The sequence below is a fragment of the Urocampus carinirostris genome, chromosome 1 (assembly GCF_059441175.1).
Source record: "Urocampus carinirostris isolate Australia breed hairy pipefish chromosome 1, RoL_Ucar_1.0, whole genome shotgun sequence".
NCBI lineage: Eukaryota > Metazoa > Chordata > Actinopteri > Syngnathiformes > Syngnathidae > Urocampus > Urocampus carinirostris.
The window spans coordinates 75322858-75350739 of record NC_142349.1 but is presented as its reverse complement, the minus strand read 5'-3'; the positions used below and the strand labels follow the sequence as shown (position 1 = coordinate 75350739).

The 27882-nt window shown below is 41.9% G+C and overlaps 3 protein-coding genes and 1 pseudogene across 4 annotated transcripts in view; 3 read left to right on the top strand and 1 right to left on the bottom strand.

The window, feature by feature from the left end:
* The window catches only part of LOC148376920 (uncharacterized), a 224495-nt pseudogene that overhangs the window by 36011 nt on the left and 160602 nt on the right, over positions 1-27882 (top strand). The window lies entirely within an intron of this gene.
* On the bottom strand, positions 851-10667 carry LOC148376938 (uncharacterized). The gene is made up of 2 exons (XM_088351776.1): positions 10427-10667; positions 851-2904 (listed from the first exon to the last, which is right to left on the bottom strand). Exons 1-2 carry the CDS (start codon positions 10554-10556, stop codon positions 1634-1636), a joined length of 1401 nt encoding a protein of 466 aa, XP_088207902.1. The 5' UTR covers positions 10557-10667; the 3' UTR covers positions 851-1633.
* LOC148376937 (uncharacterized) lies at positions 11416-16645 on the top strand. The gene is made up of 2 exons (XM_088351830.1): positions 11416-11673; positions 14784-16645. Exons 1-2 carry the CDS (start codon positions 11553-11555, stop codon positions 16022-16024), a joined length of 1362 nt encoding a protein of 453 aa, XP_088207956.1. The 5' UTR covers positions 11416-11552; the 3' UTR covers positions 16025-16645.
* Positions 21138-24671, top strand: LOC148376936 (uncharacterized). The gene is made up of 2 exons (XM_088352133.1): positions 21138-21363; positions 22802-24671. The coding sequence occupies exons 1-2, from the start codon at positions 21243-21245 to the stop codon at positions 23776-23778; spliced, it is 1098 nt and encodes a 365-aa protein (XP_088208259.1). The 5' UTR covers positions 21138-21242; the 3' UTR covers positions 23779-24671.

Here is a 27882-nt window from a genome sequence, read left to right as displayed (position 1 = left end):
TTGTTAGGATGTCATCAATTGGTATAGTATCATTTCTTGCTCGCTCTTAATATTCCTGTCAATTTGTTTTTATAGGTTTTCTATCGGGATTCGGCTTCCTCGGTTCTTAGTTGAATACATTTTCTATAGAAAGTGTTTTTTTTTCTTACGAGCATGATGTAAACCCTTAGCAAAGGTGCCACAAGTTGGTTGACTAAGCTGCAGAGATGTGAAGCAGTTATTAAAAAAATATATCTATATTAGGATTGCTAAATCCTACGTTTTTGGAAATACAAAATAGTTTTAGGTTTTTACGGTCAACAGCAGAGACAGGTATTTTTTGGAGCAAACCCTTCGACCGTTTTCCGAATTGCACGGCCTTCGAAGTGTTCCGATTATGAATGCCGGGTCTCGTTTTTGAGAATCTACTGCTCACTTGTTTGGCACGTAACAATGAAAAATATACTAAAACCCGAGTTATTCTAATTAATCCCATTGCACTGCTATTTTTTGGAAACAGAACGGTATATCTATCTCTTTATTCATGTCAGAAATGTGTCTCGGCAACTTTTTGGGCGGGGAATGAGGGTTGGGTGTTTGGAGGGGGTCTCGCCCAGGGTGTCATTTAGTGTACGATCGCACCGGTTGTGCCCTCTTAACCACTTGGACACCGTTACACAAATGTTACCTTTTAAAAACAAAAGAAAATCAAGTCACGTCCCATATTTTTGTGACACCCTTAATCACAAAAGGTCTCAAAGGACTGCTCAGGCCCAATGACAACCTCCCCTGATCTGAAACCAACATACGGGCGAGGAAAAACTCAAAAACCTCAGCATGAGGAAAATAGGAAAACCTTGAGAAGTGGTAATCCTTTTTTAACACGTTTTTTTATTATAGTTCAAATCAAAAGTGAATGAATCTTGCCGATTAAACAATCTTCAAAGAAAATCCAGTCACAAATTCATATTTCGATACGCATGTGATGCAAAATGATCAAATTCACATCAAAGACATGCTTCAATTACAAATGAACAAAATATCAAAATGATGGATTTGCACAATCACATATTAAAAAAACCTTGAGGGGGTAATGCACAAAACCAAGATAAGGGATTAAGCCGGGATTGGTTGAATTTAACCTCAAGTGGGTTGCATGAAAGTAAGTTAAAATCAGCCTGGCTCAGTTACTATGGCGATTTATTCGTTAGATCGGGTGTTTCAAACGTGCTACTTGCCAAATATCATGCCGTTTTTTTTCAACCAGTGTGTAAAAATTTCACGTGTTGTCTTTTGTTTATAAAGAGTGCTTGTGTAACCTTTTTTCTTCTGATTTCTTTCAAATGTTATTCATTATTTACCTTCAAATAATCAAAAAAGATACAAGCTAAAGCACTTTTGCATTTGAAATAAATATTTACAAATATATACCAGCACACTTGTGACCGCGAGATTTGACCTGACTAGAGAAGCTTTGACTGCAAACGGAGCAAGATAATAGTTTTTCCACCAGTGTGGGTTCTTTTGTGGCTTGTTAGACTTTCTGACCGCAAACGGAGCAGGCAAAAGGTTTTTCACGAATGTGGGTACTAGTGTGGATTCAGAAGGTACCTCTCTTGGTAAATGTTTGACCGCAAAGTGATCAAGCAAAAGGTTATTCACCAGTGTGGGTTTTGGAATGGATTTTTAAGCTTACTTTATGGCTGAATTTTTGACCGCAAATTGAGCAGGAAAAAGGTTTTTCACCGGTGTGGGTTCTTGTATGGCTTTTCAAACTTCTCTTTTCGCTGAATTTCTTACCACAAAATGAGCAGGGAAAATGTTTTTCACCTGTGTGTATTCTAGCGTGGATGTTTAAACTTCCTTTCGTGGTGAATTTTTTACCACAAACTGCGCAGGGAAAAGGTTTTTCGCCAGTGTGGGTTCTCGTGTGAATGTTTAGGGTACCTTTCTGGGTAAATTTTTGACCGCAAACCGAGCAGGCATAAGGTTTTTCACCAGTGTGGGTTCTCATGTGACTTTTCAACACTTCTCTTTGACTGAATCTTTGACCACAAACTGAGCATAAAAAATGTTTTTCACTTGAGTGGGTTTTAGCGTGTCTTTTTAATTTCCCAATTTCTATGAATTTTTGATCGCAAACCGAGCATCCAAAAGGTTTTTCGCCAGTGTGAATCCTTACATGGATTTTTAAACCTCCCTTCTGACTGAACTTTGCACCACAAACCGAGCAGGAGTAAGGTTTTTCACCGGTGTGGCTTCTGGAGTGGATTTTCACGTCTGATTTCCGCGTGAAGTTTCGACCGCAAACTGAGCAGGAGTAAGGTTTTTCCCCGAGGTGAGTTCTTAAATGTTTTTTCAAATTGTCTTTCTGACTGAAATTTTGACCACAAACTGAACAGGAATGCGGCTTTTCACCGGTGTGACTTCTGATATGTTTTTTTAGATTTCCCTTCCAACCGAATTTTTGATCGCAAACTAAGCAGGAAAAGGGTTTTTCTCCAGTGTGGACTATCATATGGGATTTTAAATGATCCTTGCGCCTAAAGGTTTTCCCACACTGCCAACATTGGTGATACGCGTTGTCACCTTCCGACGGTTTCTCCCCGTCCTCGTGCGCAGAGTCGGACGTGTCGTCGTCATCCGTTGTCCCGGAGCTTCTGCTAGGAGACACCTTCTCCTTGTTCTCTTCGTGTTGATCTTTGGAGGTTAAACGAGCCTCGGTCACGGAAAACTCTCTTAAATCTTCCTCCTCTTTGACGTCAACCGGCTCAAAATCGTCCTTCTCCTTTTTGATGCCATCGGGCTCCAAATCCTCCTCCTCTTTTTTAATGTCAGCCGTCTCTAAAAACTCATCTTCCTCTTTTTTGACGCCGGGCAACGTTGTCTCCTGTTGCCGAGGAAGAAGTTTCTCTTGACTTACGTCTGCAGGACACAAGACACACGTCGATGCGCATAATCTCTATTCACACGCAAAATGTATTTCTTTACAGCAAAAGCTTCGCTACAAAAATCCATTCGGCATATCTGCAAAAAAAAAAGGTAAATGTTAACCAAAAGGTTCTGCAGCAGGGGCGTCATACTCCTTTTAACTCGAGACCCACACGATAGAAAAAACATTCTGTCGGGGGCCGGACTGGTAGATTAGAGAGACCGAAAAAGAGAGATAGAGAAATAAGAGAAAGAGGGAGGGAAAAGGAGAGAGGGCAGGACAAAGAAAGAAAAGGAGAGAGAGAGGGAGAGAGCGTGAGAAACAAAAGTATAAAGTCGTGAGAGAGGGGGAAAAGAAAGAGAGAGGAAAAAAGAAATCCAAAGAGAAATAGAAAGACAAAGTGAGAAAAGAGAAAACAAAGCGCAAAGGGTAGGAAGAGAGAAAGAGAAAAGAGAGAAAGGAAGTTAGAGCAAAAGAAGTTCAAAGACACAGAGAGAGAAAGAGACAAAGAGCAACAAAAGAGAAAAAGAGAGACACAGAGAGTGAAAGAGAGAGTAAGAGCGAGAGAGGGGAGAAATAAATACAAGTACAATGTCTTTGTTGGAGGCACCTGGCTTTGGCAACATCAAGTCGACCTATTTCACCCTGCGACTTGTTTTTCTCTCGCGCTTCTCCGAGTGTTGTCTGGCGGGCCGGATCCTGGCCCGCGGGCCTCCTGTTTGACACCCCCGATCTAAAGAGTCAAGAATGACAGGAACTTCCGACTACTTTGTGCGTGGAATAGACGCGTGACAAACGTGTCAGACCGATCCAAAAGGAAGCTTTTTGGGCTCATCTTACGATCGCGATAGCTCGATTCCGGATTTACAAGTGCAAAGTAAAACCGTACGAGTTGTCCGGAAATCTTTCCCGCAAGGACTTTCGAACGCGGAGCGTTTGGAAACATTTTGCCATTTATACCTCGGTTTTCCCCTCTGGTACGTTGATCTATATGTCCTCGTCATTTAGCATGCCAGAAAAATGCCAGAAATTCCGGGATCGGCCTTCCCAAAGTCTGTGATTAATAACGCCGAGCGACAATCGATCCCGAGCGTGCCGACCGAAATGTGAGCCAACGTGTCCGAAACTTCGAATCGAGTTACATTTTCTTTCTGTCGATGCTAAATGACTTTTTGATCAAGTGGCTGATGTACAACAGAACACTCAGACATTTTAGAGCAGGGCTCGGGAACCTTTTTTGACTCAAAGAGCCACGAGAGCAAAATACCGTATTTTCCACACTATAAGGCGCACCGGGTTATAGGGCGCACCCCGAAAAAATCGTTTTAGGTCCTATTTTTGACATACATAAGACGCACCGGATTATAAGGCGCTACAATGGGAACATCGACAAAACAGTCGAATAGTTCAGTCAAACTTAACATTCCCAAAGCTTGCAAAGACGCAAATACGTGTCGAGAACACGTGTGGATGCGGTGTCCTTACGATATCACTCAAATGCATCCTTCCATCATTCGGAAGGTTCAAGTCTTGGGATTCAAGAAATGCCACCCATTCCTTAGTTTCTATTTTCTTTTTCGCTCGCAACTTTACTGCGCATATGACAATAAACACTTGGAATTGAGTTGAATTTCAAAATAGACACTCCATTCCATCCATGATCTGCACCGCTTATCACAGAAACATCGAGTTCAGTCTGAAACAAGATACAGGGAAAATATACAGCCGGAGTAGCTCACCGAAGTCGTCGTGTTCAATAATAATGTGCAGCTATGGTCCTCTTATATCCGTGAGGGTAGTAAATCCGGGAGAATAAAATATTTACAAATACAGAATAGTAAAAAAAATGCTTTCTCTATGCCGTCAACCACGTGCTATACGCATTCATCTTTTTCGGCCGATTGCAGGCTTTGTTTTGCCCCTTTAGCCTATGCCAGCCTGTAAATGATAAAAAGGATCCGCCCCTTGACCTCCAGATAACTTTAGCCAATAGTGATCGATTCAAATGACGATGGACACATTGGTTAGCCAATGAAGCGCCGGTAAATAAATCCCAGCATACACTGCGGACGACTTGGCCTTCGGGGGAAAATCGAGTCGGCGGCTGCCGCATTAGATGTAAGACTTTGCGATTTAATATTGATCCATATATAAGGCGCACTGTATTATAAGGCGCAGGGTCAGCTTTTGAAAAAAATTAAGACTTTTACGTGCGCTTTATAGTGCGGAAAATACGGTAGATTCATTTTATTTTGGGAAAGAGCCACACCGTATATTATCAGACAAATCGACTCAATTGCTCAACCCGCGCCCCAGACAAAAGCTTCGTCTTGAGCACATTTATTTGATCAAAAATGATGAAAAGAGAATCATGCCAGAGCCCGTGTCCCAAAATCAACAAACATACCACTTTAAACTGGTCTCTTTCTTGCAACGACTCAAGATCGGTTCAACTCATTTGGACCCTTTTTTTTCCATCCATATTGGTTTCAAAACCGGATGCAAGCAGTGATTTTGTAAAAACGTCACAACATTCTGCAAACGGGGAGCCTGATGGGCGCAGACGGCGTCGGGCGAGAGATGGGAGGGAGCGCTTGCACTTTTTGCATAGCTTGAAATTCTCTTCCGGTGTTTTGGCGTATTTACAGTTTGTTCTGTGGATTTCATCATAAGGTATCTGAACACTGAACACAGATTATAGAGTGAGCTTTTATAGAAAGGATTCTTTAACGTTGTACAGCCAAAACAATTTTTTTTTTTTGATGTGACACCTGGTCGTGAAAAACGTGCCCGATATATTCTGCGAAGTACTGCTTCGAAATTCAGCTTTGGTTTGGCTTTGCGTGTATCCGGACAGGATTTATAGCTCATATTTTGAACGAGACGGAGAAAATTTGCGTGCAATCAAATTTGTCTCTGAGCCACGGGTACTCATAGAAAGAGCCATAAATGGCTCGTGAGCCCTAGGTTCCCGACCCCCGTTTTAGAGGAACTACAGTTTTGCCAGAAAGACTAACTTGGTACCCAGGGTGACCCAAAAGTGTATACACATTTTAGCAGCTAATATCTCAATGATTTATTCCTACTTTGTAGAGTGTTGGCAGCCACACTTGACTTGGAAGAAAGGACATTTCATCTAAAACTCTACGTGAAGTATGAAAATGCAGTAGAAGACATTATGGGAAAGAGTTTATCAAAGAACCACCAAGATGAGTTAGCGTGACTGGAATTTGACAAGTTTGAAAATGATGGAAGTTCACAAGTAGCCTTTGGGAAGACCACATAGAGTGACTGGAAACCTTTAAACCAAGTCCAGGACAATAGTTTCATGAAACCTCGCCAATCCGTTTTAATGGTACCAGATTCTTAGTATGAGATTCTCACGGGTCTATTTGAACCCAACCGATGTGTTGGGAGTCATTAGGTGAGCAAACCCCCCAATTCCAACCCCTCATGCTGAGCGCCAAGCAGGGAGGCAATGGGTACTCAAGGATTTGATATTTTATTGATTTGACTATAAAGGATTTTTATGACGATCAAATACAAATGACATTTAAATACAAAAGATATTCACTGGCTGAGCGGTGGGACCAGGTCATTGCAGCCTAGACAAAAATGATGTTTACAGAAAAACAACAAGAACGGGGACAAGGGCTGACGCGGGAGAAGGCTGATAGGCTTTGTTGGTGCGAGTTCTTTAGACATGGCGGCGCCTCCTCGAGAGATGGGAGAGCAGATCGGAGATCGCGAGAGGGAGGCCCTACAAAGACTAATTCGACAATAATTCGGCTAAATTCGATGGAATTCACTTCGTTAAATTCTTTAGGAAAATAAATCTGCCTCTGTGTGAAAATGCCGGCTATCTTTGTTCATTTTCCCATTAAGAAAAGAGCATGCATTGTTAGGAGAATGAAGTTTGTGTTTGGTTCATGGAGTCAGATAACTCATTTGAACAATTTTGTAAACGATACATTTGTAATATCGTTTTTTTCCCTAACAGTACCAATGTCGTAAGTCTTAAGTATGACCCGGCCGGGGCTCGAACCAGCAACCTCCCAGTCATGGGGCGAGCTGGTTTATATGTAAAGAATTCCGAGCGGGACTTGGAAGCATGCAATGAAGATCCAAACCTTTTTACAATGAATATGTGGAGTGGTGAGGCCACATTCCAATTCAATGCTTGCTTCCATTCAAAGACACAATCGCATTGATTGAGAATCCATCTTAGGGTTGACCACCATCTTCATACCGTGACTGAATAGCTTTTTTACACTTCCGGTAACACTTTAGAATGTTCCCTTCTTCTAAGTCAAGTTTGGCCAAAATCACTTGGTGCAATGGATTCAGTCTAGAGAAAGAATAAATCTTAGCGTCATCGGCAGCTGAAAGATATATCGTCTTTAGTGTGTGAGAGAGAGAAAGAGAGAGAAAGAAAGAAAGAGAAAGAAAGAGAGAGAGAGAAAGAGAGATATATACTTTATTCATCCCTGAAGGGAAATTCACATAAAAGCAACATTTTACAGCAACCTACAACCCAAGTATTATAGCTATCATGAGAAGTAACCATGACGTTCAAAAAAAACAATCAAAATATGTCAAGTTTTTTTCTAACCATCAGCTCGGTGGCCTTGGGGGTATGTCGCCTGCCCCCAGACCGGGAGGTTGCGGTTCAAGCCTCGGCCGAGTCATACCTAAGACTTAAAAACATTGGTACCTGTTGCCTCCCTGCTTGGCGCTCGGCATTAAGGGTTGGATTTGAGGGGGTTTGCTCTCACCTAATGACTCCCAACACCTCAGTTGGGTTGAGCCAGGGGGCTGGGAATCCCCTCCTCTAAATCTATCTCCCCCAAAAAAAAGTCAGAAATGGCTCTAGCCACCTCCCACTAGGGAGATATGGCTGTGGTATATATATATAATAAATATAATTTTTCTAACAAAGTCAAAGAGAAAGGAATATGTTTATTTGAGCTAACCTGCATTGGCTTCCTGTTCGCTTAAGATGTGATTTTAAGGTTGTATATCAAATCATGCATGGACTTGCTCCCTCATATCTTTCAGATTGAATTTCCCCCCATATTCTGGTCCAGAGCCTTCGCTCTGAAAACGCTGGTCTACTCGTGATCCCAAGAGCCAAGAAGAAATCTGACAGTGTTTTCTATTGGGGGCCTTGGTGCTGTGGAATGCTCTTCCCCCTGAGATCGGATCTGCAACCTCAATGGAAATGTTTCAATCCAAGCTTAAAACACACTTCTACTCTATAGCGCAAGGCTGTCAAACTCATTTGAACTCGGGGGCCACGCGATAGAACAGACATTCTCTCAGGGGCTGGACTAATGCGGAAGGAAAAATGAAAAGGAGAGTTGGACAGAAAGAACGAAAAGGAAAGATGGGGAGAAAGAAAGAAAGACTAGTAGATTGAGAAGAATTAAAAGGTGTGAAAAAAAAGAGAAAGACAGCGAGCAAGCGAGAGAAATACAGGCACGGCGTTTGTGAGAGGCACCTGGCTTTGGCAAGATCAAGTGACATTTTTCAACAAGCAGCTCATTTTTCTCTTGTGCTTTCCTCAGCGTTGTCTCACAGGCCGCCTGTTTGACACCCGTGCTAAACCTTATGAATAAGCTAGATTTTATGTTGACAATATCTGTGTATTATTTGCTCTCGTGTCGGTTTTAGATCAGGGGATGCTGTCATCATAGTCTGTGGTTTGCAATAGTCTGTTGTCTGTGCAGCCCTTTGAGACTCTTTGTGATTAAGGCCCAAACAAATTAACAGGACTTGATTTGAGGTTTTTGAGTTTTTCCTTGCACTCATGTAGGTTTTAGATCAGGGGATGCTGTCATCATAGTCTGTAGTTTGCAATAGTCTTTGATCGGTGCAGCCCTTTGAGACTCTTGTGTTATCAACTTCCGACTGTGTACTACGGACAGATTGAAGAGATCTTTTCTTCCTCATGCCACGAGGCTCTTTAACTCTACCCGGCAGAGTAAGTAATGGCCCACATTAATTAGCACTATCTAGATACTCTATATAACACGCTACAGTGGGCATTAGCACGTCACATGTATTTGTATATTGTATTCTTTTTGCTTCATTATTGTATTGTTCTCTGTGAAGGGATGCTGATGGAAATGGGAATTTCCCAAAGGGGATGAAGAAACTATCTTTGTGATTTAGGGCCAAACAAATAAACAGGACTTGATTTGACAAAGAGTGATATAGGCCGAAGCTAAACGTAGCTAGCTAATGTCTACGCAGGGTTGGGTAGGATTACTTTAACTCACAGGTGTCAAACAGGCGGCCCGCGGGCCAGATCAGGCCCACTAAGGGATTGAATCGGGCCCACGAGACAACACTCAGAGAAGCGCAAGAGAAAAATAAGCAGCAGGTTGAAATATGTCCACTTGATGTTGCCAAAGCCAGCTGCCTCCAACAAAACACTGTACTTGTACAGTACTCTCTCTCTCTTCCATCCCTTTTCTCCCACTCTGTCTGTCTCTTTCACTCTCTGTGTCTCTCTTTTTCTCTTCTTGTCTTGCTCTTTGTCTCTCTGTGTCATTTAACCTCCTTTGCTCTAACTTCCCTTTTCTCTTTCTCTCTTCCTACCCTTCATGCTTTCTTTTCTCTTGTCTCTCCTTCTGTCTTTCTATTTCTCTTTGGATTTCTTTATTCCTCTCCCTTTCTTTTCCCCCTCTCTCACGACTTTTTGTCTTTTGTTTCTCACGCTCTCTCCCTCTAGTCTGTTTTTCTTTCTTTGTCCCACCCTCTCTCCTTTTCCTTTCCTCTATCTCTTATTTCTTTCTCTCTTTTTTCATTTCTCTCTTACTAGTCCGGCCCCCGACAGAACGTTTGTTCTATCGTGTGGACCCCCGAGTTAAAATGAGTTTGACACCCCTGCTTTAACTGGATTACTTTCAATGACTTTTGGATGACTCCAATACCAAATATGCTCATAAAAGACAAAAAAAACTAAATATGAATCAAATGACTCCATTTTGTGCAGGCTTGGGGAGTAACGGAATACATGGAACGGCAAAAATGATGTTTGGATTGATTTTCATTTTGTTTCTGTGGCATTTGATGTTCGTTTTGCCGGAGATCAAAGAGATCAAAGCCAGGAGAGAAAGCTTACCACGTGTTGTGAGTCATCATTTGATTCACATTTACTTTCTTTGGTCTTTTATTAGCATAATACGGTATTGAAAGTAATTGAAAGTAATCCAGTTAAAGTTACCTTTCCATCTCAAACAACAGAAACATATCTAGCTACTTGCCAACCCGCTTAAATAGCTGGCGTACAAAATAAACTACACATTTGGTGAGCTAGTTTACGACATAAAGCTATAGAACTCCACTCTGCTGGCTAGTAGCTCGTCGTAGGTGGCTATAGCTAGAAGTTACATCAAGCAAACTGACTTTACTTCTTTGCAGCCGCATCAAGAATATAGAAAAGTAAAAAATATATTTCTTAAATTGACTTCGAGAGTGAATTATAAGACGAAAGCTAAAGTGACCAACCTTCTCCTTTCAACTCATCATGTAGCTGCTCGCTAATGCTAACTGGAGTTAGCCGTCGAGGTTCTCGCTCCTTGTCATCTTGCACCCCTCGAAGCTCTTCTTTGAAATTGTTGTTCCCTCTTGAGCACATTTTCTCCACTTTTAGAGCCCAAATGGAACCGTTTTAACGCGCAAAATGTCACTTTTCCACACGATTGGAGTGGAAAGCCGTCTGGCCGAACACGAGCTGAAAATGACCCGGAAATAGAAAGAAGGTGGGCGGAGCTCCAACAAAATCGCTTTCGCCTTACAAAAAAGGTTCTATTTTTTATTTTACGTTTACAGTATTATTTTTGTGTATTTTATGAAGCCAGTTTTTATTACAACTGTTTTTCAACTGTGTTTTGGAGTTATCTGTGGAAGTGTCCTTGGGCAAGACACTGAACCCCTAATGCCCACAGTAAGCAGGTAGTTGCCTTGCATGGCTGACGCTGCTATCGGCAGTTGAAAATGCAACAAATCTTATCTTATCTACAGCAAAATATTTCATCCACAGAAAAAAAATATCAAAAGTGGAAACCCGTTTTTCAGAAACTTATCAGTGAATTTGTTGTTTCGATTGAATCTTTGAGTTATATGAATACTGCCAGTGTTCAAAGGATTTATGATATACTTAAGAATCTCCCTCTTGTCTTGATTTAAACACGGAATTATTTTTATTTCATTTATTTTTTGTATTCACTTTTTTTTCCCCTCTGTATTTTTACAGCACCTTATGTTCTCTTGTGAATGTTAACTCTATTGTTTTTTGACTAATGCATGCGGTTTTGTTAGTATTTGCAATGTTCGAAAAAAAGCAATACAAAAAAATGCAATTATTTCTTGATTCCGTATCAAAAATCAGTATTCTGTCATAAGAAGAATCTTCTTTAAATATCCCGAAACAATATTAAAAAAAGAAAGAAAAATGGAAACTTCTTTCTGTAGCGGAAGTTGTTTCGTCAGAGCTCCTCCCACCTGCTATGTTCTTCCGGGTCACTTGGAGCCGGAGATTGTTGTGGACTACGCGGCGTTTCCATCCAACCTTGTGAAAAAGCTCCATTTAACTCCCTAAAAGAGTTAACAGTGATCATTAAACGCGTCCAAAATGTATTCTAGAAGGAAAGCAAATATCAAAGAGGAGCTCGAAGAAGAGACCGAGCGAGACCATCGACGGCTAACGCAAGTTAGCATGAGCGAGCAGCTACACGTCGTGATAAAAGGAGCAGGTTGGTCACTTTAGGTTCTTATTTTCCACTCCCGAAATCAATTTGATATATATATGTTGTTACTTTTCTATTTCATGTTCTTGACGCTGCTGCTAGGAATTGGAGTCAATTTGGTTGACATAGCTTTCAGCGATTGCCCTTACAATGGGACCTCGGTTAACACGGTTAATGGGGACCAAAACCACCCGCGATAAGTGAAAATCCGCGAAGTAGCGGCGCACCTTAAAATATATATATATATATATATATATTAATTATTTTATTTTACTATTATTATTATTTAGACCTGCAAAGCTCTGAACCCGCGAACATGGAACCACGAAGTAGCGATGCCCCTTCAGTAGCTCAGGAGGTAGAGCGCTCGTCTTGGGATCAAGAGATCCCAGTTCGAATCCCGGCTTGTCTGTGTTACATGTCGAAATGTCCTTGGGTAAGACACTAAACCCCTAATACCCCCAATAAGCAGGTTAGCGTCTTACATGGCTGCAATACAAGGCCGCTATTGGGAAATGTGAAGCACACTGTAAAGCGCTTTCTTGACTTGAAAAGCGCTATAGAAATGCAGATCATTTCATCTCATTTTCAAAAATGCTTAAAAAAAATATTAAAAAAATAATTGTTTTATTTTATTATTATTATTCATTAGACCTGCGAAGCTCTGAATCCGCGAATGTCGAAGCGCGAAGTAGTAAGGTCCCACTATATAGCTTTGTATAGTAAACTAGCAAACCAAATTTGTTATTTTGTTCGCCAGCTATTTAAGTGGGTTTGCAAGTAGGTAGATCTGTTTCTATTGGTGAAAACTTGGCCATTAGCTAGCTATTGGCTAGCTAGATTTAGCTATTAGCTATGGTATATCGCTCTATGACTAACTACTAACTACATCATAGGCGCCGCCACGGACGGCAACCTTTCCAGCAGCTCCGTATTATTTCGCTGTTTTTGTGATTTCTTGGTTTAATTGTCTGCTTCTATCATTAGTGTTTTTCGTCCGGTTTGATAACGACGCTTTGAATGACTTTCTATCCTATAGTTCTGGCTTTTAACGCACAAAAATGCTACCGAGAGCTACCTGGTTTCAGCGCTGTTAGACAGAGACACAAAAGCCTGCGGGAAGCGGACAGGAATCGGACTCGCTATCTACGTGGACACAAGGCGGTGTAACCCTGGGCACAAAGATTTCCATCTGCTGCAGGGACGTCGAACTTTTGGCCTAGCGTGTGACCTCATCCACTCTGCTGTTGCTAAACTACAGCACAGCACCCCGAGGCCATCCTGTTCATCTGTTAATAAACAACAAAAGGATCCTGCTGGAGTGTCAATTTCCCAATGGGGATGAATAAAGTATATCGATCTACTTATCAGATTGAGCAAGATAGCTTTATATCGGGGATCTCCGACCTTTCCAAGCTGAGAGCTACTTTTTGTTACTCTTTAGTTGTTAAGGCCACCCAGTTTGATAAGCGTATGTATAATTAACAACTTATGGTGTTATTACTATGTAGTTACTGTTTTATTAGCCGGTTCATTATTGGAAGCAATGTGCAAAAGACTCAGTCAATCACTTCCGGTGGACGGATCCCTGAACCGTATGGGTCGTCGGGGCACCCGTGAGGACGCGACTCTGGACAGCCTTCTCCGCCGTTGACGGTCCCTGGTCTGTTCTTTGGTCCTGGCCACGTTGGCACAAGTCCCTTCCTTAGTTCTGTTGCTCTTGGTGGTTCAAGGTGTGGTGGACGTTCCACGTGGCCGTGGTAAAGGTGTTCCTACGGCGCAATCTAGGGGTCTTCCTACCAGTCACACACTTATCTCTTTGTTATGTCTGGGACTCGTACATTCCACGCACAAAGTAGTTTGAAGTCGATATGATTCTTCACTCTTGACAGGAATAAAGATGAAATCGCTGGGAAATCATAATCATATTTTTCAAGAAAAAAAATATATATTTTGAAACAATAAGTCCCAATTGTTCCGCATACTGTATTTTGGGGGAAAGAAAGGATGTTGGAAAATAAGAGAATTCATTTTTTCAGTAAACGTAAGCTCAGAAGAATTTTGAAAGGGAATGATGTTCCGTATTTAATCGGGATTTTTCAAGCCAAATGATTTCAAATACACCTTTTTAAGAAACCGCAACGAAATCATGATCAAGAAGAAAATTTTGAAGATGGAAAATTGTAAAGCAGCCTGTCAGTTTCGCCAAGAAGAATTGCTTGTCGGTCCTTTGTGCGTTTCATCTTCAAAAGTGTCACAACATCTTGCTCTTAAAACGCTTCTCCAAATGAAACGTGCCAGCAAAACTAAATCAAGCGGACAATAAATCCAAAGAAACCCTCTCATTGCCGCCGACCTTACAATTGTACTTGATTGTAAAGCTATACTTGGGTTTATTCCGGTAATGCCTTTTGATTTGATATAAACCTTGAGAGGGTTTTCATTGAATTGTCTTTATTGTCATTGATAACAACATAGTGTTACATGACAATATGATTCTGCGTGGCTCTCGATGAGAAACAAAAAAAGGCTTTTAGTGGAAAATAAGAAAAAAAAGACCATATTCCTGTAAAATGTAATATATTTGTTTTAGAAAGGCTGAAAGGATTTTTTTAGTGATGCATATAGAATCGAATATGCCTTTATTGTCATTGTTACAACATGGGATATGCTGTGACAACGAAATTGGTTGACTCCAGTTCCTCATTTTCAGTGAGGATAAGGAAACCAGAGATAAAGGAACAAAGAACTGACTTTGTTGTAAGTAGGCTTTGTTTTCCTTCGGGGGGTGGTGAGGGAGTGAGGGACAAACAGAGTTGGTGGATACAACCGGAATGTCTGATGTTTGATCTTACATTACACATAGTCCAGTGTTTTTTCCGAATTGCTCAGTCCACAATTGAATGGATTTGGGAAGTACAGTCCTTAAGCATGCCCGATCAAAGTCGCCGTCGACGATAAAGCTCCGTTGGGGTTTGCAAGCTGCTGTTTATTGATAGCAGCGGGCAGGAGATTTAGCGCTATGCTAACGTTAGCATCCGGTGAAACGGTTAGCGGTATGCTTATTTTGTGAGTGTAGAGATTTTCCCAAACCAGGTATGTTTTATATCCTGCAGATGTCAGTCAGGAGAATCGTCTTCCTTGGCAACCGGAGAGAAATTTGCTCGGCCTCGAAAAAGAAGAAAATGATTTGGAGCCTGATCGTGCCAAAAATGAGGAGGACAATTTGCAGCCTGACCAAGAGGAACTTTTGGACTTTGATCACATTAAAAAGGAGGAGGTCGATTTGAGCGTTTTTCCAGTGACTGGGGTCTGTTTAACCTCAAAAGATCAACATGAAGAGAACAAGAAGAAGGTGTCTCCAAGCAGAAGCACAACAGATGATGATGACAACGACACATGCGACGGCGACCAACAGTCGGAAGGTGATAACGCGTATCACAAATGTTCGTATTGTGGAAAACCGTTTAAGCGCAAGGATCATCTGGAGCGCCATATCGTTGTACACACTGGTGAAAAACCTTTCACCTGCTCAGTTTGCGGTCATCATTTTAGCCAGAAATCAAGCTTAAAAAGCCATTCCAGAATTCACACTGGTGAGAAACATTTCGCTTGCTCAGTGTGTGGCCAAAAATTCACCCATAAATCACTCCTAAAAGAGCACGCAAGAAACCACACAGGTGAAAAACCTTTTTCCTGCTCAGTTTGTGGTCATAAGTTTGCTGAGAAAGCGCACTTACAAACTCACTCAAAAGTCCACGCAGATGAAGAACCTTTCGCCTGCTCAATTTGTGGTCAGATATTCATCGGAAAAGCAAGTATTAATTACCACATCAGAACTCACACTGGTGAAAAACCTTTTGCCTGCTCCGTTTGTGATCAAAAATTCACCCAGATATCACACTTAAAAACACACACAAGAACCCACACTGGTGAGAAAGATTTTACCTGTTCAGTTTGTGGTAAAAGTTTCAGCCGGAGAGAACATTTGGAAAGCCACACAAGAACACACACTGGTGAGAAACCCTTTTCCTGCTCAATTTGTGGACAGGAATTTGGTCATAGGTACAACTTAAAAATGCACACTAGAACGCACACAGGGGAAAAACCGTTTTCCTGCTCAGTTTGTGGTCAAAGATTCAGCCAGAGAGGAACTTTGACTTGCCACATAAGAACCCACACTGGTGAAAAACCTTTTTCTTGCTTAGTTTGCGGCCAAAACTTCAACCGTAAAGGACATTTGAAAAGCCACACAAGAACCCACACCGGTGAAAAACCTTTTGCCTGCCCAGTTTGCAACCAAAAATTCAGCCATAAAGCAAGCTTAAAAACCCACACAAGAACCCACACTAGTTAGAAACCTTTCCCGTTTCAGTGTGTGTTGTAAAATTCCCCCAGCAATCGGAATTACATATCCACACGAGAACCTAAGCGGGTCAGAATCCAATTTCCTGTCTTGTATGCGGCCAAAGATTTTCAGGTCAACCTTACGCTCAGAATCACAAGCGTGCCGGTGAATCGATTTGAATCCTTATTCTAGACGAAATTTACATCGAATGAACACATTTGTGTACTCTTGACGTCGGTCACGTGTTTTTGCTAGTTTTTAAATAGTTTTTCTAAAATGTACATGTGTTGCAGCTTGTATGCGTTCCTCGAATGGTTAAATATAGTATGTAGAATAGTAATTATGAATAATAGCAGTGATTTCGACAGTATCTACCTAATATGTTCCCCGATTGACTTCTTAGGTACTTTTGTAGCGTCACATGTCAATATGCTCACATTTCTGAGTTTCTGACTTAACCGAGATGATCTCGTCACAAGATTTGGATTCAATAAATCTACAACGTCTTTATTTTTGACCCGTACTCAAAGTATGATGACTTTTGATGCGGACTCGATGATTTTGTATGACTTCTAAGCGTCTTTGAATTGTGACTTTGTGACCCAACGCGATAGAACAACTTGATGCTTTTCTATTGGACGAATAATGAAAATGTCATGAGTTCATTTGTCGATTTCTTTTGCTTTCAACATGTAATAATTGTGTCCAAGTTGTTCTGGGGACAAAAGATAAACTTGATCTTTTCCCATCAGCCCTTGTTCTTGTGTTTGATTGTTCTTTTTGTCCTTGACTGCAACCTTGTTCATAAAATGAAAATAAAATCAATTGCCAACATCATTTTAAGAACAGTGCTGAAGGTGTCTGTTTTTCTCATGTATTTTCTTTTCTTAAGTAAGGATACGGAAAATGTTATTATTGAGATGTGTGTAACTAGGGTTGGAATCATTTCCTCACACTACCAATCGTCGTTTTGTCAGACTGAAGAGATCATAATTCCCCATGCCATGAGGCTCTTTAACTCCACCCAGGGGAGTAAGCACACCCCCTACATTGCATATTACCCAATTTTATTGCAATATGTATTATGTGTAGCACTATTTAGATATTCTATACAACACGCTACTGTGGGCATTAGCACGTCACATTGGGTATTTGTATATTTGTTTATCAAAGCGGCGCTGCCACGAGCGGCTGCCTTTTCCAGCAGCTGCCCTATTGTTTTATTGTCTGCTCCTATCTTCGTTGTTTTTTCTTCCCGTTTTGACAACTACACTATGGATTACTTCTATCCTATGGGACATGGGTTTTAAACGCACAAAAAAAATGCGTGTATTCAAGGAATTTCAACTCCTTGCCCTGAAGAATTCTCGTGCCGGCGTGATGAATGGGCCTATCGTGGAAGAGGAGCCGGAGCTAGCGAAGCGGCTAGCGGCGTTATAAGTCTTCGGTATCGTCCGTAATCATGGTAAATGCGGACTCACGACCAAATAAGATCATCGAGTGCTGGTGGAAAACATCGAAGCGCGCACGGAGCGCAGTTGCTGTGTTTTGCGGAAACGTGGCTCACGTTTAGCATTCCGGACGCTAACGTGTAGCCACCCGGAGCTACCCGGAGCAATCCGGCTTCAACATCGCTAAACAGAGACACGAAAGCCGGGGGAATCGGAGAGGAGGCGGACTTGCTAACACGGGGTGGTGTATCCCTGGATTTTCACAAAGAAAAGTTTTCCATCTGCCGCAGGGATGTCGAACTTTTGGACTGGCGTGACGTCATCCGCTCCGCTACAAGCACCCCTAGGGCATCATGTCAATCTGTAAATCAACAGCGGGGTAGACTGCTGGAAGTGTGAATTTTCCTACGGGAATGAATCAAGTATCTCTATCTATCTTTTGGTTTGGGTTGCTTACCTCTGACCTGGGCCTTCTTTTCCGGAATGAATTTCAAAAAGATGAATGCCACAAAGAAGCCAAACCTGTATAGCTTGACATATCTAATAGAATGAAATGAGTTAAATCTTTTATTAGTTTTACTTTATTGAGGTTCGGGGAAAGAACACGGCAACACATCAAAAAAACACTAGAAAAGAGCTGAGATTCAATCGCATCAAGATGTCAGCAGACAATCTCATTTTATGTCTAGCAAAATTATTGATGTCCCCAAAATTTCAAAAATGTAAACAGTCTGACCTCTAAACATTCTGATGTTCCCTTGTGGCGTTCCACAGGGCTCTGTACTTGGCCCCCTTCTTTTTAGTATCCATATGATTCCGCTTGGTGACATCCGCAAGTATAATGTTAGTTTCTATCTCTATGCAAATGACACTCAACTGTATCTGCCACTGGAGACAACTGGACAGTTAAGTTGTAGAAAAATCTGGAGGCTTGCCTCACTGAGATTCAAAGATGGATGTCGCTTATTTTTTTGCGCCTTAACCCAGAAAAAACTGAAATGCTGATTGTTGGTCCGGCTCATTCTTGTGAGTGGTTTTCAAACACTGCCCTTAACCTAGACAAATGTAATATCACTCATAGTGACTCGGTCCAAAATCTAGGTGTTATATTTGATCCTAATCTGTCGTTTCAGTCACACGTGAAAAATATAACTAGAATAGCTTATTTCCACCTCCGTAATATTGCGAAGATTCGCTCGATGCTGTCCCAGTCAGATGCAGAGGTTCTAATTCATGCGTTTATGACTTCTCGGCTTGATTACTGTCATGTATTACGCTCTGGTCTCCCGATGTCTAGCATCAAAAGTTTGCAGCTGGTTCAAAATGCAGCGGCTAGACTGTTGACCGAAAAAAAAAAGTTTTACCATATCACTCCTAAATGAGCTAACCTGCACTGGCTCCCTGTCCACTTAAGATGTAACTTTAAGGTTTTCTTATTAACATACAAATGTTTCATGGACTCTTATCTCTCTGATTTGAATTCCCCCTATGTTCCTGCACGGAGCATCCGCTCTGAAAATGCCGGTCTATTTGTGACTCAGAGAGCCAAGAAGAAGTCTGCAGGCTCGAGAGCGTTCTCCATCCGGGCCCCGGTGCTATGGAGTGCTCTGCACCCGGAGATAAGATCTGCAACCTCAGTGGAAGGTTTTAAATCTAGATTTAAGACCCACGTCTATTCAATAGCTTATGATTGATGCCCACTTCATAATTTGTATTGTCCTGTCTTTTTCCGACCGCCTGGCTGGTGGTGATACGAAGGAGGAGGACAATTTGGAGATGAGTCAGCGGACCAGCGTTTGACCTGAAGCATGTCAACGCCTGCATGGACCAGCTGGCAGAGATGGGAAGCTGTGTCGTTTCTGTCATGCACTTTCCGGAAAAAATTCAACATGTTACCTATTCTCTTTTATTGATGTTTACTATGTTTGTGTACCGTTACCCAATGCTAAATCTATTCCACCCTGGTCATCCTGGAAGGGGCATGACCACTTTTTCCTCACGCTGAGGTTTTGATTTTTTCCTCGCTTGCATGTCGGTTCAAGTTCAGTCGATGGTGCCATTGTAATCCTGTGCAGTCCCTTGAGACATTTTTGTGATGAAGGGCCAAACAAAGAAATGGGACTTGACTTAAATCCGCTGTTCAAAATGTTGTCAGCCAATTAGATTTTTGGGTTGAATCTTTTTAAATGTGGTAAACATTCCCAAAGTTCAATGATAAAATATGCTTAAGAATCTGCCCTTCGTGTTAAAAATGTCATGATTATTATATTTCTTTTCCAGTTGATGTTTTTGTCTCTTCCTGTTGCCTTGAAAACGGTTAACTTTGTATCGTTTACCCGTTTCGTGCCAAATTTGTTTGTAATGATGCCAAAAAGCAGTTTGGAATGAATGATGAAGTTTATGTTGAGAATGTCTGAGCTATTTGGAGAATAATAATATTTCAATTAAATATAGGTTTTCATTTAATTCTTTAATGTAATGCCGTTTACACGATATGATCGATTTAGAGTTTGTGTTGTGGACGAGCGGCGCAATTGAATTTGTCGAAACGTATTCTGTAAACCGAGCTGGACCCTTTACCAAATTTGGAACCTTAGTGGTAACCTCCACAAGGATATGCTGCTAGATCTTGTGCATTAAATGGCGGCAGGTGCGGCCCCAATTCCATACTACAGGAATATTGTTGACGGGTGGAGTAACAAGATGAATAGCAGTTGAAAGTAGTGTTATTTCTTCTTCATCATCGCCTAATAAGGGAAAATCAGAGGTTAGGAGTACAGAAGAAGATGCTTTTCCCTAGAACTGTTTCCCTGTCTGGCACTGCCACTCCAAAAGCCGTTATCCCCGTTTCTGGGTCCTTCGCCCCATCTGTAAACACCTGCGTCCAATCGCGATTGTCCTGACCCATATAGTACCCCAAGGCCCCTAGCTGTCTCCCTGTCACCAAATGCCAAAAACCTGCTCGGAAGCAGTGATATGTTCTTCTCGGCCGGAATCCATCTCTTCGGTGCATTGTCTCCCCCGAGCATCACATCTGCATCACCGTTCAAATGTTGTTTGCGAAGGAAACGGCTTTATGAGTCGGCTCCCTTTGAAATGCTCTATCTTATCCTCGGTAGGGTCGCGGGAGTGCCGGAGCCCATCTCAGCTATCTCCGGGCAGTGGGCAGGGGACACCCTCAACTGCTTGCCAGCCAGTCGCAGGGCACACAGGGACAGACAACTCGCTCGCTCATTCACACCTAGGGAGATTTCGGTTAAGCCAATCAACCTGACATGCATGTTTTTGGAATGAGGGTGGAAACCACAATGCCCGGAGGAAACCCAAGAAAGTATGGGGGGGGAACATGCAAACTCTGCACAGGAGGATTTCTATATTATATTTCAAATTGGGATTTTTAAAGCCTCGATAATTAAACTTGAAGTTTCTTGCTTTATCGACCGAGCGAGTTGAATAGATCAACTGTGATACTTTGCAGTCATCACATTTTTTCCAGTCCTTTTTCTATTCCGCGTTGAAGAACGTGCAAAATCACTATGTTGTCATAAAAATATTCTCCCTAGAATATACCAAAACTGTTTTAAAAAATGGAAGAAAAAAATTGAAAGTTCATTTTGTTAAGCGGAAGCTGTTTCGTTGTAGCTCCGCCCACTTTATTTGTCTTTCCGGGTCACTCGGAGGTCGTTTGGGGCAACATGGCGTTCCGCTCCAGCCTTGTGGAAAAGCGCCATTTAACTCCCTAAAAGTGTTAACGATGAGCGTTAAATGTGGCTAAAATGTACTCCATGGGGGAGAGACGTTTCAAGGAGGAGTTTCGAGAAGAGAACGAGCGAGAAAATCGACGGCTAAACCGAGTTAGCATGAGCAAGAAGCTACAAGTTGTGTTGAACAGAGCAGGTTGGTCACTTTTGACATATTCTTATTTTCCACTCTTGCGAAGTATCTTGTTTATTTTCTATATTGTTGATGCGGCTGCTCGGAGGTGGAGTCCATTGGGTTCACTTCTAGCTAGTGCCCTCTACTAAAAGCTACTTTGTAGCAGAATTGAGGTCTATAGCTTTATTATTATCTTGTAAGCCACATAGCTAGTTACAGTGGGCAGCAAAGTAGGTAGATCCGTTTCTATTGATTGAGATGAAAACACGGCCACTAGCTATCTCAATTTAGCTTCTAGCTATATCTCTAACGACTTACTTGGTTGTTTGGTTGATCGCTTATAATTGAATTGGTTGGTTGGTTGGATGCCTCAACAACTAGGGTGGTAGGGGCACCATTTCCTGTGGTGTGTCTTGGACTAATTGCTATTCATTCAAATTGAGCTACATCGCTTTATATCTGGGCTCTCCCAACTCTTTTAAGCTGAGAGCTACTTTTAGGTTACTTATTAGTGCAAAAGGCACCCAGTTTGATATGCATTTGTATAATGACCTATCATGTTACTACAGTGTTGTTACTATTTTATGACCAGGTTAATGATTGGAAGTGTATGGGGTGCTGTGAGGGCCATCATTCAGAATTGGCTCTCACACCAAAAGTGAAGGGGAACACGCGTCAAAAGCTGACACACGTACTGCTCCAATATTTTCAGATACACTGCTCAAAAACTTTCATTCGCTTATGTGACAGACGTTCATTCACAGTACTGAGATGCATGTATAGACGATGGTCAAATATACTCATAAATAGATGTCAAACGCTTTTGAAATGATTGTGCTCGTTAAAAAAGTGAAAAATCATGTATATATATGTATATATATATATATATATATATATATATATATATATACATGATTTTTTTCATATATATATACGTATATATATATATATATACGTATATATATATATATATATATATATATATATATATATATATACGTATATATATATATATATACGTATATATATATATATGTATATATATATATATATGTATATATATATATATATATATATATATATATATATATATATATATATATATATATATATATATATATGTTTTTTGTTGATGGGTTTTTTTGTGGGTTTTTTTTCAGAAATGCTGAAAGGCTTTTTGAAGCAATGCATATGCTGCAAAAAGTGCATTCTTTTGTGTGTGTAGAGAAATATGTCAAAGTGTCCTTGGGCAAGACACTGAATCCCTAACGCCCCCGATAGCAGGTAGTTGCCTTGCATGGCTGCCGCTGCTATCGGTGAGTTAGTATGAAAATGGGAAAGTGTGAAGCACATTGTAAAGCGCTTTGGGAGCTCTTCAGTGACTTGAAAAGCGCTGAATGAATGCAGACCATCGGACCATTAGAAATTTTCCCCAAAACACCTGTTTTGTGTCCTGCAGATGTCAGTCAAGAGTATCTTCTTTCCTGGCACCAGGAGACAAAATTGGCTGCCGTCAAAAAAGAGGAAAATGATTTGGAGCCTGATCACGTCCAAAAGGAGGAGGACAATTTGCAGCCTGACCAAGTTAAAGAGGAAAATGAGGATTTTGAGGCCGCCGACGTCAAAAAGGAGGAAGATTTGAGAGAGTTTCCTGTGACTGGGGACTCTTTAACCCCTGATGACCACTGTGAAGAGAACAAGGAGAAGGTATCTCCAAGCAGAAGCTCCGGGACAACAAATGAAGAGGACACGTCCGACTCTGCACACAACGATGCCGAGAAACACTCAGAAGGTGATAACACAAATCACAAATGTTTGCAGTGTGGAAAAACATTTAAATACAAGCAAAGTTTGAAACGCCATATTATGGTCCACACTGGTGAAAAACCTTTCGCCTGCTCAGTTTGTAATAAAAAATTCAACCAGATAGCACACTTGAATACGCACAAAAGAACCCACACTGGTGAAAAACCTTTTGCCTGCTCAGTTTGCGGTCGAAATTTCACCCAGCAAGCCCAACTAAAAGGACACTCAAAAATTCACACTGGTGAAAAACCATTTGCCTGCTCAGTTTGTGGTCGAAAATTCGGCGGAAAAGCACGTTTGAAACGCCACATAAGAACTCATACTGGTGAAAAACCTTTCGCCTGTTCAGTTTGTGGTCGAAAATTCAGCGGAAAAGGGACTTTGAAATGCCACATAAGAACTCATACTGGTGAAAAACCTTTCGCCTGCTCAGTTTGTGATCTAAAATTCACCCAGATATCACACTTAAAAACGCATGCAAGAACCCACACCGGTGAAAAACCTTTTGCCTGCTCCGTTTGCGGTGATAGATTCAGCCGGAAAGCACGTTTGATAATACACACTAGAATACACACTGGTAAAAACCTTTTGCCTGCTCAGTTTGCGGCCGAAAATTCAGCCACGAAGTAAGCTTAAAAATCCACACGAGAACCCACACGCGTTAGAAACCTTTTCCCTTTTCAGTTTGCGTTCGAAAATTCACCCAGCGATCGAATTTAGATATCCGCACGAGAACCCACTCGGATGAAAAAACATTTTCCTGTTCTGTTTGATTTTCAAAACAGTTTAACACTCAGGATCACAAGTGGCGGATAGATTTCAATTGTTATTCTAAATAGAATTGACATCGAATGAACACGTGTGTTTACTTTTGACGTCGGTCACACGTTCTTAGCCTTTTTCATGATCGTGCTCGTTTTCAAATTGTTTTTATTAGACGTGTCGCATCTCGAATGCTTTTATCGAACGATTCTTTAGAACAGGATTGATGAATCATAGCCGTGATTCCGACAGTATCTCCTTAGTATGTTTTACTGTTGAGTTTTTTCAAACATCTCTTGTGTACGCATGTAAATATGTTCTAATTTGGTGAGTCTACTTAACCAAGAGGATCTCTCTTTACAAGATTATTTTAGATCTAATTGATATTTAATGACTACAATGTCCTTATGTCTGAAGATTGATGTCTTTTTATGTGTTTGTCATTATTTGTGACAAAGTGTATTTGGATTGTGAGTTAGTCTTTTTTTTTTTTTTAACCGAATGCTATTCAACAACTTGATACATTTATATTGGACTAAAAATGAAAATGTCATTAGTTCATTTGTTGATTCTTTTGTTTTTAATGTGTACAAATTGTGTTAAGTGTCCAAGTTGTTAAGGGGACAAAAGATAAACTTGGATCTTTTCCCATCAGCCCTTGTTTGTTTGTTTTAAGGATCTTTTTGTCTCTTGACTTGACTGCAACCTTGTTCCTGAAAGGAAAATGAAATAAATTGCCGACATCATTTTAAGAAAAGTCACATATGCTCAAGATGTCTGTTTCTCCATTCATTTTTAAAGTAGGAATACTGAAAACGAAAAGACAGTCTGTTTCTTTGTTTAGATGTATGTATGATGTAAGCAGTGTAAGGTTTTACCATTTATTAGACTGAAATCTGACTCTGAAGACACTTCACGTGTCTTGTCTAAACCCTTACAGTTGGAGCATGTTCAAAAGTCCGAGAAATTCAATCAGCCGAGCGACGAGTATAGTCCACGTATCAATTTATTTATCCTAATCAAAGAGTTGAACAGATCGGGTCTTTCTGCCGTGCCAAATTACAATCGTGTGGAGAAGACCTGGTGGCTCCAGGGTTTTTCCATGTTAACACATGGCGATGAAATGTTCACGCCCCATCATCAAGTTGCTGCTGATTGGTCCACGCTGTTGCCGATGCAGACTTCCTAATCCTCCTTTGAAGAATGGGAGGAGGGGTGATGGATCATCGCCCTCCGGACAGAATGGGGCAAAACACACACTCCAACCCCCCAGGCGAGGCAATAAGTCCTTGTTATCTGCACAGAATGGAACAAAAGGCACATTCCAAGGCAAAGCGCGGTTTACGACACCCTTCTGCCAAGGCTCGCACTCGAACGCTGAAGTCAGATTTAGGACAAGTATATTTGACTTTACGTAAGATAAAACAGTGTATAAAATAGTATATAACTTCACCAGCTATCAAACTACTGGGAGTGTTGTCAACAGGCTCCACATCGAGCTCCCGTGGACGCGGATCGTCCCGTTTCCCGACTGCTTTGGTGCGACACACAGCGTCTGTGTTCGGCAGTCCTGTCTGCAGGTTTCAGGCGAGTGAGATAAAAAGCATGGTTTATATTCACGAGAGTGAAGGAACGTCGAGTGGACGGCACTAGCATAGACAGCGCAAGGCTCTTTGTTTTGACCTACACTTATTGGTGACAGAAGACGAGGTAGGAGCAGCTTTTTCAAGCAAAACTCTCTCTAGCATTGAAAAGACAAGCTCTGGGGTAGTGGAGTCTGGTGCTTTTGATGACCGGTTGACTTGATTGTTGCTAGACGCTACTCGAAACTGTAGAAGCTCAGCTAGGTTCACAGACACATGTTCAGTGGGATTCCTACCCCCCTATGGCGCAGCTACAGCTCCCAAACTTGTCTCAGATTGGTGTTTATCCAAATTGTCCTGGATCTCCAATGTCGACCACTTGTCATTAGCTTTTAAAGGTATTGTGGAAAGTAGAGGCATTTTGAGGGTACGTGACTGACCGGACTTTGGCCGGGTTGAGACGTCTCCAACTATTTGCTTGACTGATAAGAATTTGTTTGGGTCAGGGCGACTCGAATCAAGCGCCCGACTCGAGAAAAACAACACGTCGGTGCTAACCGAACACAGTATAAATGCCACTGTCTGCCCGGACAATTTCGGAACACGACCGAATGATTGGATGAAATAAGCATCGTGTTCCCCTCTCATTTCGACTCTCTCTGCTCTCTTGTGTATGTTTTGGCGCGGGGCCGATATACGTCCTGCTTCGAAACAGGTCATGGACAATTTTCCAGAAGGGCAATTTTTGAGAAATCAAGCGTGTCCCGTCGAGATAGGAGCAGTCCACTTGTTTGCCGTACTCACTGAGACTGTTAGCAGCAACTTCAGCTGCATTGTTGAGCCTCAACCAGTAGTCGTTATTCTTTGGCAACGTTGTGTAAAAGCCTGCTAAGGGAAGAAGCGAGCAAGGAACTGTAGCAACATGTTGATGAAGAAAGCCATCAATAGCATCTGGGTTCTGTGTGACCTCAACTGCACTATTTCTGTGTCCCGACGGATCACCACCTTATCGTGGTGGGGCACTTTGCGCGTCTCCATGACCCCTAGAGCTATGTCGGCGGGAGTCTCGTACTCCTGGTAGGGTTACCCGAGCGAACAGGTCGAAGGGTAGAGTCCAGACTAAGAGTGATCCCAAAAGCTGGTGGCGGCACGCTTTGAGGCGGTTTCCTACAGACCTGGATCCAGGCAGCCGCCTGCAGTTGTAGGCAGATGCCGGTCATCTAGGGTCTCCCTTGCCACTGGAACCATCTTCTTTACAATCAAGATAGTGGCGTTGGGGAAAGCGCACCCCTTACGCCACTTTAAAAACCATCATTGCGCAGGTATCCTCTTTTACCTGAGTCTCCGACCACAATCCAGGATCGGACTGTTCAAACATCATCAGACTCACAAATAAAAGAAGATGGTCGCCATCGAATCGATGGACAACCCCAACGATTTCTTGCACCAACTCTCACCACACCTCTGGCTCTACCCCGAAGGCGAATGAGTATTTCTTCAGCCCGATGCTTGAGAGATACTTTTGCCCTCGTAACGTAGTTCCTCATCAACTCCTCCCACTCGTGCATACTCGCTGTGTCTGTGCCATCGACTTTGGAAAAGGAAGGTTCCTTGACCTACATGTGTGGTACCAGCAGAATTTGGGATGAGTCCGTATTCTGTGTGCATTGAAGTGTGTCATGGACCACCGGAGAATCACATGCGGGAACATTTTGCTTTGGTGATAAACATGCAGCAAAGCTATTAAGTCTAATCATTTCACTAATCCGATGACCTGCACAGCCACTCCTTCTCTAGCATGTCCACCCGAAACACCAGACCTTCTACCATACATACCTCCGAGCTGTAATTCACCCTTTCTTTTCATCTTTGTTTCACTCGAGGCTAACACATCAACCTTCCTTTTAGTCATCATCCTTCCGATCTCCTCTTTCTTCCACTCGGTCGCTTTACTTCCACATCCTCTCACATTTAGTGACTCTATCACTAGGGTTTGCCAGATCTTTTGCTCTACCGCCCCCCCTTTCTTTGCCTTGCTGTCTCTTAGGGAGTAGAGATAGAGAGGAGAGGATCCCCAGTCCCCTCGTTCCCTCCACTTTAGTCGCCTTTTACGACACGCAGCGGACCACGGTGGGAGAATTCTTACCTCTCACGAGGAGAGGGCCCCTCACTGCAGGTATGACCACGATAGATAGATAGATAGATAGATAGATAGATAGATTACTTGCAAATTACTGTGGGATGGGGTCTGACATATGTAGAATAGCATCCTCTGCTGTTGATAATGTAGTACTGCACTGTTTCTGTCCCCACTTACAAATGTGGCCTCAGCCGAATCCTGTCTTGAACCCACTACCTCACTTACATCCCTCGGAACTGGGTTACGAAA

What these genes read in the sequence shown, in the direction of transcription:
- LOC148376936 (XM_088352133.1), top strand. Translation starts at nt 21,243, where the DNA reads ATGTACTCCATGGGGGAGAGACGTTTCAAGGAGGAGTTTCGAGAAGAG. An exon ending in AGTTGTGTTGAACAGAGCAG is followed by an intron (nt 21,364 to 22,801) that starts GTTGGTCACTTT and finishes TGTGTCCTGCAG; the next exon opens with ATGTCAGTCAAGAGTATCTT.
- LOC148376938 (XM_088351776.1), bottom strand. Translation starts at nt 10,556, where the DNA reads ATGTGCTCAAGAGGGAACAACAATTTCAAAGAAGAGCTTCGAGGGGTG. An exon ending in TGATGAGTTGAAAGGAGAAG is followed by an intron (nt 2,905 to 10,426) that starts GTTGGTCACTTT and finishes TGTGTCCTGCAG; the next exon opens with ACGTAAGTCAAGAGAAACTT.
- LOC148376937 (XM_088351830.1), top strand. Translation starts at nt 11,553, where the DNA reads ATGTATTCTAGAAGGAAAGCAAATATCAAAGAGGAGCTCGAAGAAGAG. An exon ending in CGTCGTGATAAAAGGAGCAG is followed by an intron (nt 11,674 to 14,783) that starts GTTGGTCACTTT and finishes TATATCCTGCAG; the next exon opens with ATGTCAGTCAGGAGAATCGT.